The sequence below is a fragment of the Choristoneura fumiferana genome, chromosome 14 (assembly GCF_025370935.1).
Source record: "Choristoneura fumiferana chromosome 14, NRCan_CFum_1, whole genome shotgun sequence".
NCBI classification, from domain to species: Eukaryota; Metazoa; Arthropoda; class Insecta; order Lepidoptera; family Tortricidae; genus Choristoneura; species Choristoneura fumiferana.
The window spans coordinates 2523044-2545543 of record NC_133485.1 but is presented as its reverse complement, the minus strand read 5'-3'; the positions used below and the strand labels follow the sequence as shown (position 1 = coordinate 2545543).

The window sequence follows — 22500 nt, the reverse complement described above, 5'->3', positions numbered from 1 at the left end:
TCGTCCTTGTCTGCCGCCGGTGTATAGCATTAAAGTCTTTACCCAGTATCAATGGGACGAAAATACAAAACTAACCTATTATTAAATGAATGTGAACTAGAAGTCCATAGTTGCATTTTCAAAAGTATGATCCAACGTAGCAAAGTTATGTAAACATATTATTTTTAAACATATGTATTGATAAGTAATCTTGAACTTGTCAGCATACATCTCGGAAAACTGTTTGAACCAAGAAAGTACCAAGTGGTTGGGTGCATAACTAATATTCCTCAAAATTAGTTGTGACTAATGACCAACGCAGCATGTCCTTCCAAGAGTCCTCTGCAACATAACCACTCATTGTGAATTTGTCACTAACAATCCTGCTTACCTGTTCATGAGCTTGACAAGGTCGATTTTGAACTTGTCAGCATACATCTCGGAGAACTGTTTGAGGGTGAAGGCCCAACCGTGGAGCCCGGAGCCGAAGCCCACAGAACCCTTGCTGGGGTCCACGCGCACCTCACCTGAACAATACATGCTGTTGTCACCATCTCTTCGTAAAGTAAACCCAAGGGATACTCAAATGACAGCAAAGGTTTTGTAAATCCAATCGTAGTACAAAACATGGTTTTAAGAATTATTATACTAGATTTTGCCCGCAGCTTTGCTTGCACAGAATTGGTATGTAACATAAACCTTTTTCGATCCCACAGGAACCATACATTATTTTGGGATAAAAGTAACCAATATGTTAATCCAGGGTATGTATTACCTGGTTTACTAATGTTTCGGCGAATAACGTTTGGCAACCTGTTTCATTTCGCAACTTTTCATTTCCCAACTGTTTAATATTTCTGAAACTGTAAATATTTCAGGATTTTTATAAAACTGACCTAACCTAACCCAAAGGGTGGATTTACCAAATGTTTATTGGATTCATAAAAAGTTTGAAGGCAACCTGCGATTCATAAACGTTGTCGCTAACCTTTCATTTCGCTAACTGTTTGAACATTTCTGATCAACCATGTAAATATTTATAGTTTTTATAAAACTGACCTAAATTTGGGATTTAACATAATTATGGCTTTTGAAACTAAATGCCTGAAATTTTTTTAAATTTGCGATTTAATAAATAACCAGATTGGTTAACCGTTATGCAGGCAACTGCTCTTTTGAAATGACCAAATTAATCATCCTTAACCATTCAATAGCTTTAGAGTTTGCGAAATGAAACAGGTTGCCAAACGTTACGTTGCGAAAAGGCAGTACTCGGTATTACCTCTATGCCAAATTTCATGCATATCCATTCAATAGTTTTTGTGTGAAAGAGTAACAAACATCCATCCATACAAACTTTTGCGTTTATAATATTAAGTAAGAAGTAAGATTGTAACAATTAAGTAACCTTTAAAATCCCTACACGTGCCCCCTGGGTGGTGCCAATCGAAGGACAACGCCGAGCACGGGCGGCGGTTAAGTAACCCGACCAGGTTGACACAAGTCTAGGAAACGGAAATATTTCCTGAAAGTGTGAAACCCGCCAAGACGTGTGGGGCTAAGAACCTCCAACCATGAACAGTAAAATGTGGGCAGACCGCCTGCTCGATGGTCCGATGACATTGTGGAGACAGCAGGACCGGTCTGGAAGAGAGAGACAGATAGTCGATCTGGATGGAGAAAGGTTGGAGAGGCGTATGCCCAACGGTGGGCGAAAACGCGCTGAAGGAGAAGATTGTAACAAATCAATCAACCACAGTAATGAATACCTATTTAGATAAAGATGAAAATCAAGTGTCTATCCAATAGTTATGCTAAGTTTAAAGTGTTATACAACACTTTTACTTACAGGGTACACGTGTCTGTACGAAAGCGGGTGATACGCTGTTTGAGCCTTTAAGACAAAAACAGGTGCTTTTGGCAACTACTTATAATTTATTTAGACGACCAGATGGCCTAGTGGTTAGAGAACCTGACTACGAAGCTTGAGGTCCCGGGTTCGATTCCCGTGTCGGGGCAGATATTTGTATGAAAAATACGAATGTTTGCTCTCGGGTCTTGGGTGTTTAATATATATTTAAGTATGTATCTATCTATATAATTATATTTATCCGTTGCTTAGTACCCATAACACAAGCTTTGCTAAGCTTACTTTGAGACTAGGTCAATTGGTGTAAATTGTCCCTTGATATTTATTTATTTATTATTTATTTATTTATTACTTTGCTAATTGTGATACACCATGTGTAAAAACTTCAAGTCCACCTACTACAGTTCTTGATTGTATACCACATTTTTGGTGAGACCACGTGGTCCATGCATATCGCACATTGCCGCGTAGCGTAATCGCCCACCTGCCTAGAAATTGCCTACAGTTGAGACTACTTTGAATTTATTTGGACACAAAGGCCGCGTGTTCATTTTTAACAATAGCCATCGCGTCGAGGTTAGGTTAGGAATAAAAAATGCTTGTGGGATTTAGTAAACGCTTCCCTACTATTATTAGGAATTGAAAGTATGGCTCACACGCGTGGATGCATTACTATTAATACGTCCATAGATAAGATTAAGACAAAACATCTGCTTCAAACCTATTGGCTATGTGCGAAGCGAGTGGTGGTGGTACAGACAACGATCGCAGCGCACAACATGGCAAAAATGGGAAGTAAATTCGGATGACTGTGTCAAAATACAAGTATTTCAGTACAAATCAAAGCAAAGAAACGGGTTATGACTGTTGTTGCGTTGTTCACTGCAACAATAACGGCTGAAATAGCATATGTAAATTTCTTTTTCTCTAGAGCGTCCCATAAATAAGAACAACGGATAAAATGAATAGCTGCTGTGAAAAGAAGGAAGTAAGTGTCATTCACGGCTCACGACATAACCTTAAATTACAACATTACTGGAATAGTTAACATGTTTATAATATTTTACCAATGACGACACGAGCATCATTGATCTGTAACTATTTAAAGAAGGACATAAGAAGCCTACAAGAAGTAAATGAGAAATGACTTACACGAAATACCGTTCTGACATCACATAAAAATTACTTACGTTTAAACTAGTTTTGTAGGGTGTTAGTGTCACAGATGTCTGAAGGATTACATGGGCTTGTATTAAGATTCTTCAACATTTCTTACATGCTGTTCTCATACTAATTTATTGCCGTTTATCCCGGTTTGTGGTTGGAAACTAATATTGTGTGTAATACTTTCAAACCCGGTTTTTATGATTATATCCATTTTACAGTTAGGTAATAGGGTATTTCAACAACATCTTACTTGTTTAGTGTTAGTTGCACGACCTTGGCAATGTTATCAAAAGTCGCGCGATTCTAGAGCTGTTAATGTGATAACAAAGAAAGTTTACGAATAACAGAAACGTGACACGCGCGCGACGCCGTTTGAATTACCTATAGCAGATTAATATCTGCAAGTAATTTTATGATGGCGTCATTTCCATATCCTGTCTATATCACATTTGAATCTAAGTATTATTTGATTTCTAAGTAACATGCAGAAATTAAAAAAGTTTATCATCAAGATCAAGATTATTATGGACAAGTGTTTTATGTACTTCTAATAATTATATTGATTCTATGAGAAATTGACTGCCGCAATGTACAGTATTGAATCTGCAAATTTTCCTTTTTTTTATTGTGCCATTCATAAGTGAATTAAATGTATAAAACTTTAAATTGGTCTCCTATAATTCCTATAAATAACATATTTTGTAGTTTCAATACTGTACATTGTCACTGTCGAAATATGCATTTGCATAAGAATCCACTTCTATGTTTAGTAACGAAAAGTGGATATTTTTATTTGTTTCAACTTATGCTCAAGAATTACAGTTCCCCAAGTGGAGAAAGAACAGAGTTAAGTCTAGTACAACCTGGATATCAGAAGCTACCACTAGGTTTGAGTATGTTTCAATAAAAACTTCTGCATTCTAAATATTGATTGTATCAGTAGTCATTTAAAAAATATTTGAATCTTCACTTACCCATAGGACCACTGTCATCAGAGTAGGTGGCGATGATAACGTTGACATTCTCAACAATACGCTGGAAAGTCTGGTACAGCTCCTCAGACTCCAGCTGCAGCTCGAGCAGAGCGCGGTCCATCTTGTTCATGAACAGGATGGGCTTGATGCGCTCGGCGATGGCCTGACGGAGCACGGTCTCCGTCTGCACACACACACCTGGAGGGAAGGAACATTCAATGATGCATGATCCTGTTCATTTTGATTGTTAAAATTCAGAGTTGCCTACACTAGATCCAGTATTTAATACTTATTTAATGCAACCTTCTTTACAAAAAAAAAATAATGTAGAAATATCCAACTCTTATAATATGTGTTGTAGGTTAAGTAAGGTTTCTAAGCTATACATTCATCTAGTTATCACCTTGTAATAATAAGGTAAACTTATTGTTCACAACTTTATTTGTCATTAAAAATTATTTGTTTATTGTATTATTATTATTATTTCAAGCAATAAATGAATTATTATTATTATTAAAAAATTTAAACAAAGCAGTTTTGAGAAGAGTGAATTTAATAGAACCCAGTGAAATGAAAATAATGACAAACAATAGATTTGGGACTTTCAGTCAATATGTTCACTCACAACACAATGTTGAACCATGTGGTCATATTATTGTTAAGTTAAAGTTTCACATTGGCTTGTAAACAAAAGAAGTAACATAAAATTGCATAATAATTAAAAATCTCAACAATGCAATTTCTTGATTATACAAATTATTTAATACCTACAATGGTGTATTTAACTTTGACCTTCAATTATTGCTTGACAAAAACTGCTGGCACAGCAAAATTAATGAGGTAAATTATTTCATAATTCTCTCAAAAAAAAAAAAAAATTATTATAACAATGAAATCTTTAAGTGACTAATTAAAATAAAATTATAGATTTATGAAAACTAAAGGCAGTCCCCATATCATGAAAATTTTTAAGTGCTACAATTCCACATAATTTTCTATTTTTGTAAGATAAATGTGTAACCTGTAGTTTTAATGGAACGAGGCTGGTAGTACATCAAGAAATATCCTTTGGCTTACCGGAAACGCAGTCCACAACAACCAAAGCACCATCAGTAACACGGAGAGCAGCAGTCACCTCAGAGGAGAAGTCAACGTGCCCAGGGGAGTCGATCAAGTTGATCAAGAAACCCTTCTCGCCCTTCTCACGCTGGTCAACGTTTGTAATGAAGACCATGTCTTTCTCTTCAAGCTCGAAGAACATGGAGATAGCGCTGGAGAAATTCACATGTGTTAATTTTGAGGTTATAAAGTGAAAGTAGCTCTAGCGTTGTTTTTAGCGTCAGATGGCCGTTCTGAAGATCATCAATGGATATTCGGCTATTAAAGGTAAGAACAATCATCATGTTATTGGATAAATCAGATTTGTTATTGAAAAGTCGAACAAAGGACTTTATTGCACAATCGCGGCGCAACGGAAGAAAGTGCATTTCATTGCGATATCGATTTTTTGGTGCAAGATAACCTTAAAACTAAAAGGTCAACACTTTCTTTGGAATTTAAAAGAAGTTCATCTAAATGTTAAGGCTGTAGTTAGCTGTAGGATTGGGCGTTTGTGTCTCGGGACTCTCGCAGTCTTAAATCTTTTGTTACAAAGTGACACCTGTAAAGGTAATTTCACGGGACTTACGTAGACTTGATGGTGATGCATCTGTCCTGCTCATCCTTGCGAGTGTCGGTGAAACGAGTCTCGCCGGCGCGGGCCCCGGCGATGATGCCGGCCTTCGACACCAGGGAGTCCGTCAACGTCGACTTGCCGTGATCGACGTGAGCGATGACGGACATGTTGCGGATGTTCCGCTTCTTGTCCATCATCCCTCTGATCTCGTCTACTGTAAAATTCACCTGCGCAAACCAGAAAACACGTCAACATGTCGCTAATTCTCAACCACAACACAGATGGTGCACTGTCACACGCACGTTTCATTTTTAAACGTAAATAATCTTGAAGCCTCGTATTATAAGCTGAAACCGTAGGTTCAGCAATAATTAATTCACTGGCACTTTACGAGATACAGTGTCATGACGGTTTCATTGATATACGTCATCGGATTACAAAGACGGTCGTGAATGGAACCAAGTTTTATTTTACCATTTTGTAAAGGAATATCAGAAATAAACTCGCGAAACGATAATAGATATGCACCGTAACACCTTTCTGAACACGATTATGAAGTTAAATACTCACCATATTGGATGGTTTTAGATTTTACTGTGAATAAAATGAACTACCATACGCCAGCAATGGCGTACGCTTGAAAAAGGCCCTTTCGTGGGCCGGATATGCCCGCTGAGATGTCATGTCAGTCAACGTTTGAAACCATAGACAATGCACTGGGGCTGCCACATGACAAAATTTAAACGTAGTTTTGTATTATCTAAATCGAAAACAGCGTTATAAAAATAAATGAAAAATAATTATAACAAAAATAACAATTAAAAAAAGTACTTTTATTTGATTTACTACTTAATGAAAAAAAATGGTAACGAAATAGAAACTTTCAAACAATGCCGGACTCTTCTGTATTAATATTAAACGCCTCATAATTAATTTGTTTCTCTTATTTATACACAATTACACAACCCAATTTGTAGCCAAATGTTATCTATAAAATTGCTAAACATTTCACAAGAAATTCAGATAAGATAATGAGGGCTATCGTTTTTTGTCTCACTAGATGGCGCACTGTTGAGTGATGTTTTTAAGTATGGCTTTCAAAGTCTGTTATTACGGGCGTGAAAACAAAGTTTAGATTAAAATCATATTTAATACACCTTAAAACCGTACCATAAAAATATCGAGCATGCCACAGTGTTGCATAGTCCCCGTTTTGTTCGAAAAAAAGGGAGGACAAAGGTCATTGCCCTGGAACGCATATTTGCCATAATTAATTTCAGATATTGCAAAATATTCTCAAAATTATTCTAATTATAAATAAACCCGCGTAGCTCACCCAAAAATTATGAGATTTGACATTTCGGAGACCTCACGCTACACTAGCGCCTCTAGTGGCGAATTCATACGCGATAGCCCTCATTATGGACGAATCCATAGATTAGGAGTCGAATCGACCAAGGGGCTACTCTAAAACACGAAATTTGTATATGTAGTACCACCCAGTTCCCCTTACTGTTTAATATAATTAGCGTGAGCGAGACGACACGATCCGAAGTCCAAATTTTAAACGAGCACCGAAACTTTATTAGCCAAGGATGTACCCTGTGGCCAAGGCAAAAAAAAGGCAAGGCAAACTATTCGTATCGTACGTCCGTCGCGGGCCGCGCATGAGCATGACCCGCCCGCCCCCAAGTTTCCCGACAACTTGTAGGATATTTTCCTATAGTTATTATTTTTCTCATGTTTGACAGAATTTGTTTAACGGCAAACTAATTCGTCTTATTTTATTTATTAATTCTTTGGTAGATGATGGTATGGTGGTGGTGATGGTCAATAATGTACTATTCACCAAGAGAGGGCGCTTTTCACAATTAATTCACGAAGAGTTACGAACAGTTTTAGTTCCTCTACTCTTTAATAGATAGCGCTCAAAGGCTCATATTTTCATTAAAATAAATAAACATGTCCGAAAACCTATCGTAAATTAAATAAACAACCCATTTCATCAAATCCGAATTCTGCATTCAAAGCAGCAAGTGACTTCATCACTAACACCGCCGCCTTTATGTCTCACTAGATGGCGCACTGTTGCGTGAGGTTTTTAAGTATGGCTTTCAAAGTCTGTTATTACGGGCGTGAAAACAAAGTTTAGATTAAAATCATAATATATGTAATACACCTTAAAACCGTACCATAAAAATATCGAGCATGCCACAGTGTTGCATAGTCCCCGTTTTGTTCGGAAAAAAGGGAGGACAAAGGTTTCCGAAAGACAAAACTATCTCAAAACCAGACAATCATAGCCCCGTAACGCATAATTGCCATAATTAGTTTCAGATAATGCAAAATATTCACAATATTATTCTAATTATAAATAAACCCGCGTAGCTCACCCAAAAACTATGAGATTTGACATTTCGGAGACCTCACGCTACACTAGCGCCTCTAGCGGCGAATTCATTCGCGATAGCCCTCATTACGCTAATAACCCTAATAACAGTATAATTAATTATACAAACTCAAGCTAGTAAGTATACTTCATCTGATAGATACCTATACCCACGGTATGACACTAAGCTTGTCAGTTGCTTACATTGTGCCTATACAGATTATTGAGTAGCTGGTAGGTACGTAGAATTATAAAATGAATTGTTTGGAACTCGTAGCACTTGTAGCCAAATTTTGGTTTACCTACGAGGCCACGCGGCAACACGCAACTTCTGAGAATCGACGGTGGGCTGGCCGGGGAAATAATGCTGGGGTTACACACGTGTAATGACATTACAGCCTATCAAAAAAAAACTTTTTAACAAAAAAGGGAATCGACTTAACAACCTTCAAAATATTTTTCTACTAGTTTGAAGTAGGTGCCTCGGTACGAGCCAACAGGAGTGGAACTATATAGTCGTCTACATCACCTAGTACATACTATACTATATATTGGGCTTCAATGACTCCTGTCCTGCCTAAACTTGGAATATTCCGTACAAAATACGAAATCCTTAAATAAATAAAAAAATACGAAATCCTTAGGAAAATATTACTTAATTTTTTCGTAATGGCTACGGAACCCTATTTCGGGCGTGTACGACACGCTCATTGCCGGTTTTTATTTTTAAATGCTGAGGATCTACTCACTGAATTCCAAATATTTGAACATCACTTTGATCTGTCACTTTCACTTCAACACGAAAAAAGCGAGTGATAGGATCAAATATATGTTGATTACAATCTTAAATTAAATTTATGGTATTAAAAATATATATCGATACCTACCTAATAAATTACATGAAAACGAAATAATTCCAGAATGTAAATTTTCCCCCTCTTTTAATAAAGTATGCAACCTCGTTGCACGAAAGCCACAACTCTTTTTTTTAGGGTTCCGTAGCCAAAATGGCAACAAACGGAACCCTTATAGTTTCGCCATGTCTGTCTGTCTGTCCGTCCGCGGCTTTGCTCAGGGACTATCAATGCTAGAAAGCTGTAATTTTGCACGAATATGTATGTAAGTAAACTATGCCGACAAAATGGCAAAATAAAAATAAAAAAATTTTTTTTTTGTGTTCCATACACGTAAAGTGGGGGTAATTTTTTTTTCTCATCTAACCTTGTAGTGTGGGGTAGGTATCGTTGTTAAAGTCTTTCAAAATCATTAAGGGATAGATCGATTTTTCGATTCACTGATTTGTTTGCAAAATATTCAACTGTAAAGTGCAAATTTTCATTAAAATCGAGCGTTCCCCCCCCCCCCATAAAATCTAAACCGGTGGGTGGAAAAATTTGAAAAAATTCAGAATGTAGTAAGTATTATATTAAACTTTTAAGGAAAACTATAACGGCTAAGTTTGCTTGAGAATTATTAGTAGTTTAAGAGTATAAATAGCAGCCTAATGTATAAAATACGAAATCCTTAGAAAAATATTAAGTAGGTACTTATTTTTTTCGTAATGGCTACGGAACCCTATTTTGGGCGTGTCCGACACGCTCTTGGCAAAGGGCTTGGTAAGAAATCAGTTTCTTACCGGAACAAGAACGAAGTATATATTTTTTCAACAGATTTACAATGATTTTTAATGATTTAACTCTTCAAGCTCAAACCGCTGAATCGATTTAAATGACTGATATGGAGAGTTTGAAACCCTCGGAAGATAAAAGGATTTTTTGTCACGCTCATTAAGATCTTTGTCGCACTTATATCTACGTACTTTTTTTGTGCTCATTGCGAATCTCCCATGAGTCAGTCAATGCGCATAGCAACAGAGCAGCTGGCGAATAAAACAAGTGATCGCGATCAGCCTAATTGCCTTTAAGTTCTGGAGCTGCGCCAGCGCGGACTTCCGAAGAGATTTCGCTGAAAATTATAGGGAAAAATATAGGTACTTACAATACATCATCATCATCATCCCAGCCTTTATACGTCCCACTGCTGGGCACAGGCCTCCTCTCAGAACAAGAGGGCTTACAATACAGCCCACTACAAAATGATCGATGTGACCAAAGTTACAAAAACATATAGGTATTGCCACTAGGGTTGAAGTGAATGATTACACATACAGCTACATGAAGAACTGATTGCATAAAAGGAGAATTAATGAAATGAATAGAACTTCGTATCTTGCCGTCCCGCTGACGCTTGTATTATTTAATGCGAGAGTGAGAGGGACGGTACGATACGAACTATAATTTTTGAATTTCGTAATACCCCCCTGCACCTGACCAAAACAAATTGGGACTGATTAGGTACACTAGTCGGAGCGCGTGTGCAAGCGTGTCGTGGCGTCTCGTTTTAATTAGTATGTCCGTACCTTAAGTACATGGGTGTCAAGTGTCCCGTGATATTTATTTATTTACTAGCTTTTGCCCGCGGCTCCGCGGGAACTGTGCATTTTTTCGGGATAAAAAGTAGCCTATGCCACTCTCGGGCCCATAAACTATCTCTATGCCAAAAATCACGTCGATCCGTCGCTCCGTTACGGCGTGAACGACGGACAAACACACAAACATACAAACACACTTTCGCATTTATAATATTAGTATGGAAGTATGGATATTATGGATTACCAGACTTGATCAAATCTCACTATCCTACAGCTGGCAGCATCTCAGAAACCTTGAGCGCATTATTTCATGGAGTTCCATTGTTATTGTCCACCATAATATCTTTATGAGATCTCGAGACATTTTTATTGCTTGCGGAATATAAGCCACCATTAAATTTTTATGTTGTTCATCATCATCATCATCATCCCATCCTACATACGTCCCACTGCTGGGCACAGGCCTCCTCTCAGAACAAGAGGCCTTAGGCCGTAGTTCCCACGCGGGCCCAGTGCGGATTGGGAACTTCACACGCACCATTGAATTGCTTCGCAGGTTTGTGCAGGTTTCCTCACGATGCTTTCCTTCACCGCAAAGCTCGTGGTGAATTTCAAATGTAATTCCGCACATGAATTTCTAAAAACTCAGAGGTGCGAGCCGGGATTTGAACCCAGGACCCTCTGCTTGAGAGGCGATTGGTCAAACCACTAGGCCACCACGGCTATGTTATGTTGTTATGTACTGAGAATTCTGCTGAATCTTAATCAATATATACACAGTCCGAGGTAATTTGTCTAACACGCCAGCGGAGCTACTCGGAAATTCGAAAATCGAAGTTCGTGTCGTTCCGTCCGTCTGTCACTTATACTATTTAATAAGAGAGTGAGAGGGACGGTACGATACGAACTTCGAATTTCGTAGTAGCCCCCCAAGAGCAAAATTTGAACTTCTTATCTTGCCAATGACCCCCCTGGCTTATCGATGCATTGACATAATATTTTACCGCTACCGTACGTTAGTACATATATATCGATGTTTCGATGAAAATATTTTTCCCAATGATCATTTCATACACTACACAATATTTCAATACAAAACTGTCCTATGACCTTCCCAGGGTTCCAAACTATCCCCGTACCAAATTTCATCTAAATCAGTCCAGCACTTTGAGCGTGAAGAGGTAACCAACAGACAGACAGACCGACGCGACATAGAGACCGCCTAGGAGACCGACACACAAACTGAGTTAACTGAGTAAACTGAGTTGTAGTCTAACAACTGGTAGCATGGTGTACGGTTGTGTCACTCTGAAGATGAGCTCTGGTTGAGTTCGAAACGCGTCAGTGTAGTGTGGTGGTGGTGGTGGATGGGTTTGTGTGATTTGTGTGTGTTCTTCCAGTGTGGAGGTGGAGGAACTGCATGAACACGCATATTTTGCATAAGCTTAGCTATCGTAAGGTCGCGGGTGAGCAAGGAAATTCTTTTAGTTCATTGATATGGACCTCCGCAAAGTAAAGCCTGATTCAATAAATTGTTTAAACTGAGTTACCTTCGTATTTATGATATTAGTGTAATTTCTATCGCACTACGGAACCCTCTCCGAGTCCGGTTTTTGTTCTTTCAAAAGGTAACAAGTGTAACCCTGATTCCTCCCAGTTCCTCTCCTCGCTTCGTTTGTCACCACCATCAACACGCTTTGTCATCCACAAGAAAAATCTGAATGGATACATCGTGATGAATGAAGACACTGAAGACCATTTCCGAGAAAATCGGACAATTTCCGAAGTGACATTGACAACAGAATTCTTGTTCTATGCCTTATTCACTATGTTTTCAGGTTCATAATCGAGTAGCAAAGATGTATGACTCGTCGCGGGACGCTTGCCAGGGTTGTATTATGAAAACGCGATATAAAATAAATATGATGCAATTTTGCGCGAACTTTCTAGAATGTCTTAGTTGACCTTGGAAGAGATGCCGGAATTAATTCCGGGATGAGAGATAAGTTTCGTGCTATTCGCATAATGTTCCATCATCCCATCATCCCAGCCTATATACGTACTACTGCAGGGCAGAGGCCTCCTCTCAGAACAAGAGGGCTTGGGCCATAGTTCCCACGCAGGCCCAGTGCGGATTGGGAGCTTCACACGCACCATTGAATTGCTTCGCAGGTTTGTGCAGGTTTCCTCACGATGTTTTCCTTCACCGCAAAGCTCGTGGTAAATTTCAAATGTAATTCCGCACATGAATTTCGAAAAACTCAGAGGTGCGAGCCGGGGTTTGAACCCACGACCCTCTGCTTGAGAGGCGATAGGTCAAACCACTACCACTAGGCCACCACGGCTTCATAATGTTTCACGTGTATTTATTTAGATTAGATTAAGAGTGGTGCCATCTTTTTTTTTATCATATCTTTCATTACCGATCGTATGCTATATAGGTAAAGAGAAACGTCCGAGTGCTCGAAACGCTAATTCCCAGTAGACGACACCCTGCTGCCATCTCTATTGCTAGTGACATAAGATTTGATTGTTTGATTGACTGTGGATAAGGATTATGTAAGAAAATAAGGCTTTTTTTACTCAGCAGAATTTGTACTTATAATAAATAATAAATATCACGGGACACTTGACACCAATTGACCTAGTCCCAAACTAAGCAAAGCTTGTACTATATACTATAGGCAACGGATAAACATACAAATACATACTTAAATACATATTAAGCATCCAAGACCCGACAACAAACATTCGTATTATTCATACAAATATCTGCCCCGGCCGGGAATCGAACCCGGGACCTCAAGCTTCGTAGTCAGGTACTCTAACCACTTGGCCATCCGGTCGTTTATAGAATGCAGTATTTTTTTTAGTTTCCGCAGACGAGGAGGGGGAGATGCCAACTATTGGGACAGTGGGGAGCACCCGTACATATTTATTACGTATTATACATATTATTTACCTTACCTATAGGTTGACAAAAATAAGACAATACGTCATGTACAAAATAATCTTGCAGTATTTGCCGATTTGTGGCTCTGAGACGTGATCCTCGACTGTTGGTCTTTTGAAGCTCAGAGTCATGCAACAAGATACGAAGAGAGCATGCTCGATTTTTTTTGTGCAATATAATGAGGAATATGGAAATTCGCCGAAGAACTAAAGTTACAGACGTTTACGCAAGTTGATTGAAGCAGTGGGCGGGCGGGCCACATCGCTCGAAGAACAGCGGGGCTACTCCGAAATTCGAAAATCGAAATTCGTGTCGTTCCGTCCGTCCCTCTGACACTTATACTATTTAATACGAGAGTGAGAGGGACAGTACGATACGAACTTCGATTTTCGAATTTCGGAGTAGGCCTAATTGCCGTTGGGGGAGAAAGGTCCTCGAGTGGCAACAGAAACCGGGAGACGAGGAGTGAGCTGAGGACAGCGCGAGAGTTGCAGGCAACGGTAGGCTGCAAGTGGCGGTTGTCGTTCATTGTGGCATTATAAGGGAGGCTTCTGTTCAATAGGGGACGTATTCCGGCTGATGATGATAATAATTTCATTATTTAAATGCTTTATTAATTCTCCATCATACAGTACGATTAATTTTGTTTTTTTTTTCAAATGTCTCACGAGAGCTTAATAGTAGATTGTTGCACCAAGCAGAAAGTTATTTATTACAGCACCGAGTGCCGATTTGGAGCCCGAGCGTCAACGAGGGCTTTAAAATGCACGAGGGCAATATAAATTACTTAATGCGAGGTGCATAATCTGCTTTTCTTTCAACTATTACAGGAATAGTAGACGAAAAAAAAACTCATGCTAAACAATGAATAGGAATGAAATGTCACTAGCACTCGATGATTCCATTTTTGTAAGTTTACATTCGCTCTCTCAAAAATGACCACGGAAAATTCGCAAGGATCCCGCTAATTTCATACAAATAAGTAAGTAATAAGTTCATACAAATAAAATAGTTTATACATAATCTGTAAACGTGGATAGTGGTATACAAAAAACGGCTTTATTTGTATGACATCAAAGTTGAAAATTGACTGAAGGCACGCCCATCTGTCAAGTGTTAACTCCAAGTAATCGTACTGTAGGTACTTAGTCGTCGTCTCATTTCTAGCCTATTATAGAATAATATCTTTTTTAGGGTTCCGTAGCCAAAATGGCAATGGAAAAACGGAACCCTTATAGTTTCGCCATGCCTGTCTGACCGTCCGTCCGTCCACAGCTTTGCTCAGACTATTTAGTGCTAGAAAGCTGTAATTTTGCACGGATACGCAGTAAGTAGCGACTATGCCGACAAAATGTTAAAAAAATAATAAAAACTGTCAAATTTCGTGTGCTTTTTATCATCATTGGTAAACAAACGCGCACACATAATAATTAAGCCTAAAGAAGTAAATTCAGTGGAACCTTGACCTAGCCGCGTGGCCTTACTGCACCTAGTCTTAGCCCACGACTTATACTTACATTACCACTTAAGTATGAGGAAAACATTGCCAAGGACTTACATTTACATACACACGTTAGCGTTAGACACTGGCAGAAGCTTTTACGTATTTAAGAAGAATCTTAATGTTATAAGAATAGTTCTATATGAATCTCTACTACTTATTACTTGGTATCAAAAACAATTAACATCATCAACATCATCATTATCAATATCATGCACCAGTTGTTGAAGAACTTATCAAAAATAAAAATCATAAAACATAATCTAAACGTTTATTCTGCACTTTTTAGGGTTCCGTGCCCAAGGGTGCAAACGGAACCCTATTACTGAGACTCCGCTGTCTGTATGTCTGTCTGTCCGTCCATCCGTCTGTCACAGCGCTCTATTTCTTGAGTCGTAATAGTTAGACACTTGAAATTTTCACAGATTATTACTGTGGCCGCTATACTCGTAACAACAAATACTAAAAACAGAATAAAATAAATATTTAATGGGGCTCCCATACAACAAACGTGATTGTTTTGCCGTTTTGTGCTTCATATTAATAACAGCAACGTAGACGTTTGAAATATTCACAGAATCTTTAGTTATATCAATCACTTTAAAAATAAATAATTAAATTAAAATAAAATAAATATTTAAGGGGGCTCCCATACAAAAAACTTGATTTTTTTGCCGTGTTTTTGCTGTATGTTGTATAGATAGATAATGTTACGGAAACTTGGCCGGTTTTTTTAAACTTTCAGCGCTTTCGGAAAGACCATTATTTCCAAGAAGAATGCGCCACAAGAAAAGATATTTTTTAAAACATAATAAAACAAAATATTTACAATATAAATTTAAGGAGAAATTACATAAAAAAACTTGTAACAGTTGATACTTAAAAGGTTCCCTGGATTTGTCTAGGTTCCACTTATCATAATATTTTCTGTAGGTTCATAAACGATGGAGTTCTAAGATAACAAAACATGAAAAAACAACCGAATTATAACTTCCTTTTCTACTTGAAGTCGGTTCAAAATTTAAGAAAATTTACCGTTTCTCCTCACACGAACAATAACGTTCGTTGAGACTAGCTCGCGCCACCATGTTGTACATAAGTATACTGTTCAAAATATCCCTAATTCCCTATCCTGTAAATTGTGTCCACTTGACACATCTAAAAGTGTCCGCATCTGGCACCAATAAGCGCTGTCGTCTTATTGTCGACTATATCCAGAGCGAGTACGATACTTGCGTAGCGAAGACTTAAGTACAGTTAGAAGTGGAAGTATCAAGTTGAATGTAGTAACGAAACGAAATACTTTATTTGCTATAGTATTTTCTTCCAACTATGCTTTAATGTCATCATAACCGCACTAAATACCCAGCACGACTTTTCTGCTCTAGAGCAGAAATAATGTATGAAAATCCTTTACTGCATTGTTTTACATTTTTTTTTAATTGCACGACCAAAGAGGTAAAAAAAGTATTTTTGCTATAAAATTAGTCTGCATAGTGTAAAAAAATCTAGTGTTAGGTTGGTCGCTGGTAGTTTAAAAAAATGACGTTTAAAAGTGCCCATTGCGGCCAATTTACTGAATAAATCATTTGAATTTGAATTTGAATCAACCTGACGGTCTTATGAAATTTGACAGATTGCGTACAAAAAATTGCTGCTAACAATCCTACCAAGAATAGTAAGTAGGTAAGTAGCCGTATATTTAAAAAAAACTTTGTGTGTTTGGTTGGCCAACCAGGCGCCTATCCGAAATTTGACAGATCGCGGGTAAAAATATCTACTATATACTAACTCTGCCAAGAAAAAGAAAGAAATAAAAAAAAAAAACAAATTTAGCGGAGTCATTGCGAATTTTCCGTGGTCATTTTTGAGAGAGCGAATGTAAATAAATGTAAAATCATCGAGTGCTAGTGACATTTCATTACTATTAATTGTTTTGCATGAGTTTTTTTTTCGTTTACTATTCCTGCAATAGTTGAAAGAAAAGCAGATTATGCAGCTCGCATTAAGTAATTTATATTGGCCTCGTGCTTTTTAAAGCCCTCGTTGACGCTCGGGCTCCAAATCGGCACTCAGTGCTGTAATAAATAACTTTCTGCTTGGTGCAACAATCTACTATTAAGCTCTCGTGAGACATTTGAAAAAAAAACAAAATGAATCGGTTCAACTCCCGATTATAATATATCAGGAACGTCCCGAGTAGGTAGTTTCGATGTTTCCAGAAGATCTTTTTCATAGATGAATGCGTTCATATAACGGTGGCTCCTCCACTTGGCACTCAACTATGAAAAAAATCTTCCGAAAAGATCGAAACTAAGTACCTACAGTCGAACAAATTGAATCATGAATTCATGACCCAGGGTGGAACCTTTGTCAAATTCAAAATCATTTATTTATTTCGTCAGCATAGGTATAATTAGGTGACATGACAAACAAACAAGAGAGCAAACTATGATGTGCCTGTCGGCGTACGAAATCATTTGGAGAGACCTGGCAGTAGATTACATAAGATAGGATCACAGCCATTACGAAATAATTATGTACCTACCACTACGCCACCTTCGTCCACGCAGTGTCGAAATAAACCATCGTTTTCGAATGAAATAATTTGAAATAAAAAAAAATATGATAGAGCAACAAATTAGTGATTTTCGGACTTATTCCTTTACTTGTGCTGTAAGACCTACCTTCTTGACAAATTTCATGATTCTAGGTCTACGGAAAGTACCCTATAGGTTTTGATTCCACTGCGAAATGTATGAAAAAAAAAGCTCAAATGGCCGTATTTTTTGATTTCGTTTATGTAGAAGCTTTATTTTTTTACAGCTTCAAGGGGCCGCAGGCATAAGTTATTAGGTGTAAATTTCAACTTGATACCTCCACGCGTTCCCGAGAAAAAGGTCTTGCCAGACAGACAGACGCACAACAAAGTGATCCTATAAGGGTTTCGTTTTTCCTATTTTAGGTACGGAACCCTAAAAAGTTACAAATCTTCATAACTCTTCCTCTATTTAAGTCCGCCACGCCACAATTGCTACAGTAGTATAGTTCCCCGCGCGACCGCCATAAATCTCGCGGCGCCACCGGCGGTGACTCACTGACGCAGGCGCAGCTTTCAGGCCGTTTTTCAGCGCGTATACACATCGCACACCTAGTTAGAAAGAGCATCAACTCAAATAAAACCCATTTTAATTCAAATCTTATACAAATTGAACGATGTTTAATTTATTAAGTACAGTTTTGATTTTAAGCTTTTACAATACAATACAATAACCCTTTATTGCACACCAACACATAGCAAGCAATTACAGAAAACAGGTATATACACAGACACTTTCGGAGGTAAGCAATAGGCGGCCTTGTCGCTTCAGAGCGATCTCTTCCAGGCAACCTTTACAATGGAATGGATGGAAAACATCGGTGTGCGATACGTAGATCTGAAAAAAAAACACAAAGAGTTATTATTATTTTTTATTCGTGCTTTATTGACGTTACAGTCAAAATGGTAGCTCAAATCAAAAATCAAATTGGATTTGTTAGATAATTTTAATTTTCACAAACGTCTTTTTTCATTTAGCAATTTTTCATGAATCCTTTTTAATGTTCGCGTTTATTTTTTTTCGCTTATTTTACCAATACATTATTTTCTTAGTCTCATTAATAATGGTGATGTTAACCAATGCAACTAGAGTTCAGTTGGTTTTGCTATACGAAAAGTAATAAGTATTTTAAATAAACGGTGCCCAACTGTAAAAAAATAATTTTCAAAGTCGAAAATTTCCTTAAGGGTTCATTCATTGGTGCACTTACCCTAGCATGAGAAATGAATGAATAAATGTGAAAATTCTGCTGTCATTACACGACATGTTGTAGCTGTGTGTGTAATCATTCTCTTCAACTCGCGTGGTACAATATATAAGTAGCTGTGGTTACAGGAATCAAGTGGATATAGAACGTTTCTTTTTGTTCTTCATTATCCTCCAGTTATATATGAAATAGATAAGAGAGCGTGACTCGTTGTTTGTTTGTTGTACAGGATGTTAACTATCAACCTGAGTAACGACAAATTTCCCGGTACCAGCCATTTCAGCGCAGTCTAATCGTTTAGGAAGGACTAAGATTTTCCTAAACAAACAGGTAAATTATGACTGTTATTTGTATGTAACATTCAAATTAACTGTGAACAAATTATTGTTAGAGTTTATTTCATTGAAGTTACATGTAACTTGGTATGTATACCCAATGAGGGCTATCGTTTTTTGTCTCACTAGATGGCGCACTGTTGCGTGAGGTTTTTAAGTATGGCTTTCAAAGTCTGTTATTACGGGCGTGAAAACAAAGTTTAGACTGAAATCATAAGTATTTAATACACCTTAAAACCGTACCATAAAAATATCGAGCATGCCACAGTGTTGCATAGTCCCCGTTTTGTTCGGAAAAAAGGGAGGACAAAGGATTCCGAAAGACAAAACTGTCTCAAAACACAGACATTCATTGCCCCGGAACGCATATTTGCCATAATTAATTTCAGATATTGCAAAATATTCACAAAATTATTCTAATTATAAATAAACCCGCGTAGCTCACCCAAAAACTATGAGATTTGACATTTCGGAGACCTCTCGCTACACTAGCGCCTCCAGCGGCGAATTCATACGCGATAGCCCTCATTGCAATGTTTCATCATTATTTCAGTGTTTTAAGGGCTGTTAATTTATTAAGAAGACGATTTCCGAGGGAGTCCGAACGTATCTTATTTTATCATATTTGAGGGTGGTGCGGGGGTCTGCAGGGCTACTACGAAACACGAAGGAAGTTCGTGTCGTACCGTCCCTCTCGCTCTCGTATTAAATAGTATAAGTGTCAGAGGGACCGCACGACACGAACTTCGAGTTTCGAGTTTCGTAGTAGCCCTGCTGCATTGATTGATTTTAAACGATCATATAAGTAAACAAAAAAACTATTTTTACGACTTCTTTGCACCATTGGTAAGACGTCAAGGGGAAGAGCTGGCAGCTTCCTTCGACCACAGAATAAGCTTAGGCAATTTCAACAAAGGGAAACGGCTGCTAGCATCTCAGAACCATGCATGGGTAAGGGGTCTAGCTCAAAGCTTGTTCCATGTAAGTTTGTTAAGTTAAGGATGGTTTTATTCTAATTTAATTGTTATTTACTGTTTTTTGTTGTATAATAAACTTATTTTAATTTTTTCAACTCCATTTTGGTAGATGTAATATGGGTTATAAATAGAAAGAGCGAAGATTATTTTTATTAACTTTGCGCAGGCCAAACGAAATAAAACCCAGTTTAGTTTAAAACAATAGCGTAGTCTCAATTTCCCAGTCTGTCCTAAACACATACATAAATTCTAAGCGTTCTCAAATATATGTGTCCCGGCTTAATGGGGAAGCTTGGAACCCCTACCATTGGACTAAACTACGTGAAAGAATTATGCTACAAGCGTACTTAAATACAAATGTAGTGTATAATGTTTTGCCGTCGCATTTTGTCGGAAAAGTTTGTATTTATCTCACTTTCTCAACTAGTTTACTGAAGCTATGTAATTTAGAAAGCATGATATTCAAAAAATTATTCAATAGATCTGTAATTATACTGGGAGCGAGGAACTCGCAGGATTGTGGAGGTTTCGGTGTCAGGCTGTCATTTATATGATAATAGTTGATTTATTTGTTATATATATATTTATTAATTTATTTACTCGTATCTAAAAATATTTCACTTTAAAACAGTAGGTAGGTAGGTAGGTAGGTATAAAAACAGAGTTAAGTGCTAATCCGTTAAGAATTATCAAAATGTATAGAGCAAGAGGATAAATTGAAACTGTTATTCACCGCTTAGAGCTGGACACTTTTGCAACTTTCCCGCCGTAAGAGATTGTCTTGTGAGCCTTTGGCGGTTGCCAGATACATGCATTTCATATCCGGGACAATTCTAGGGTTACAAATTGGGCCGGTAGTTAAATATCAATACAAGCACAAAAACTATTCTTCAAATTGTCAAAATCTTACAATTATCTCAAAATTCTTAAGACTAGATAGCACTTTTTACTAACAAGTAGTCTACTCAGCATGTAATCATTAATATATAATAATGTTTTAAAAAAGTGAGCACAGATTTTGTCATTTGCAAGACTTTTGGAAGGACCTCAAAAACAGTTCTCAGGCATGTGCATTCTGAATACAGGCCGGCAATATTAACCGCAGCTCCAATTTTTAATATGAAAGGTAATACTGCTCTCGCAGTCGAAATCCGGGACATTAAAGTGTAGGTAATTCCTGGACACGGGACAAGACACGTAATTTCGGGACAGTCCCGAGTCCCGGCTATCTGGCAACCCTACTTTGGCCTCATCTGCACTTTTCATCCGGTGAGGTAAGGGTCAATCACGTGTCAGATTTAATTATATATAAAAAAAAGACCTACTTAATCAAAATGTGTCCTGGCATTGTCATCGGCAGACTAGAGTTAACCAGGGTTTTAATTTTGACCCCAGACCTTTGCAGAGGCCGTTATACTGCCTCAGCAGGGCTACTATTTACGAAACTCGAAACTCGGTATTCGTATCGTACTGTCCCTCTCGCTCTCGTATTAAATAGTATAAGTGTCAGAGGGACCGCACGACACGAACTTCGAGTTTCGAGTTTCGTAGTAGCGCTGCTGGTGTTACGTCGAGTTCGAGTTCCAGTAGTAGGTCGCGGCACCCCACTGGCGCCGCGACGTCGCGGCGGCGCCCCGCGGCGCCGGCCCGCGCCGTGTCAATTATACCCCGGATTAACCGACGCTGGACGGGACTTAATTGAGATTTAACGCCTTTCACACGTGCAAAAACTTTGAGGAGACTCTGGATTAGGTAGTGTTGCCACCGTCCGGATAAAGCCGTGCCTGTGAAGGCTTTTAGATTGCTTGTATCAAGGTTGTATAGATGGACTTACTACTTAGTGAATAATGTTTTGCCATCGTATTTTATGAAGAAGCTATTTGAGAAAACAAGGAATATACGAACTTATCCGACAAACTATGGAATTCAATGTGGTCTTTTTTTGGTTTACAGCCGAGTGGGAAATTATTCAGTATTTCAAGCGCCTCATTTCATTTACCTACATGATTGTACTTTTTATGAATGGACTGTAGAGTTGAATGACATTTTCGATTATTTTCTAGACGACCTATACCTACTTCTACTAGATAACTTAGAAACTGTGACAGAATTGTCAACAAAAATATCAATCCTACTATGCGAAAGATTCTAAGGGGCTGTTTCACCATCCATTGATTAGTGTTAACTGGCGGTTAGGTGTGATGCCGTCTCTATTTGTTTTGTTCGAATAGACGGAGACGCCATCACATTTAACCGTCGGTTAACGCTAATCAATGGATAGTGAAACAGCCCCTAAGTCTGATTGTTTGTTTGATACCTCATCACGTCTAAACCGCAGAACCGATTTAGATGAAGGTAGTTTTGAGTACCCGGGGAGGACAGGAAGGATAGGACATCATGACATGCAAGTTCCCACGGGATAGCGATCGATAACGACTCTAC

General features: G+C 38.1%; 1 protein-coding gene across 1 annotated transcript in view; it reads right to left on the bottom strand.

The window, feature by feature from the left end:
* The window catches only part of eEF2 (eukaryotic translation elongation factor 2), a gene marked incomplete at its 3' end in the record, with an annotated part of 7904 nt that extends 1540 nt beyond the window's left edge, over positions 1-6364 (bottom strand). Inside the window, 5 exon segments of the mRNA XM_074097133.1 lie at positions 371-506; positions 3991-4188; positions 5068-5261; positions 5678-5892; positions 6236-6364. Coding sequence (XP_073953234.1) covers positions 371-506; positions 3991-4188; positions 5068-5261; positions 5678-5892; positions 6236-6238 — 746 coding nt within the window.
* Between the last annotated feature and the right edge of the window lie 16136 nt (positions 6365-22500).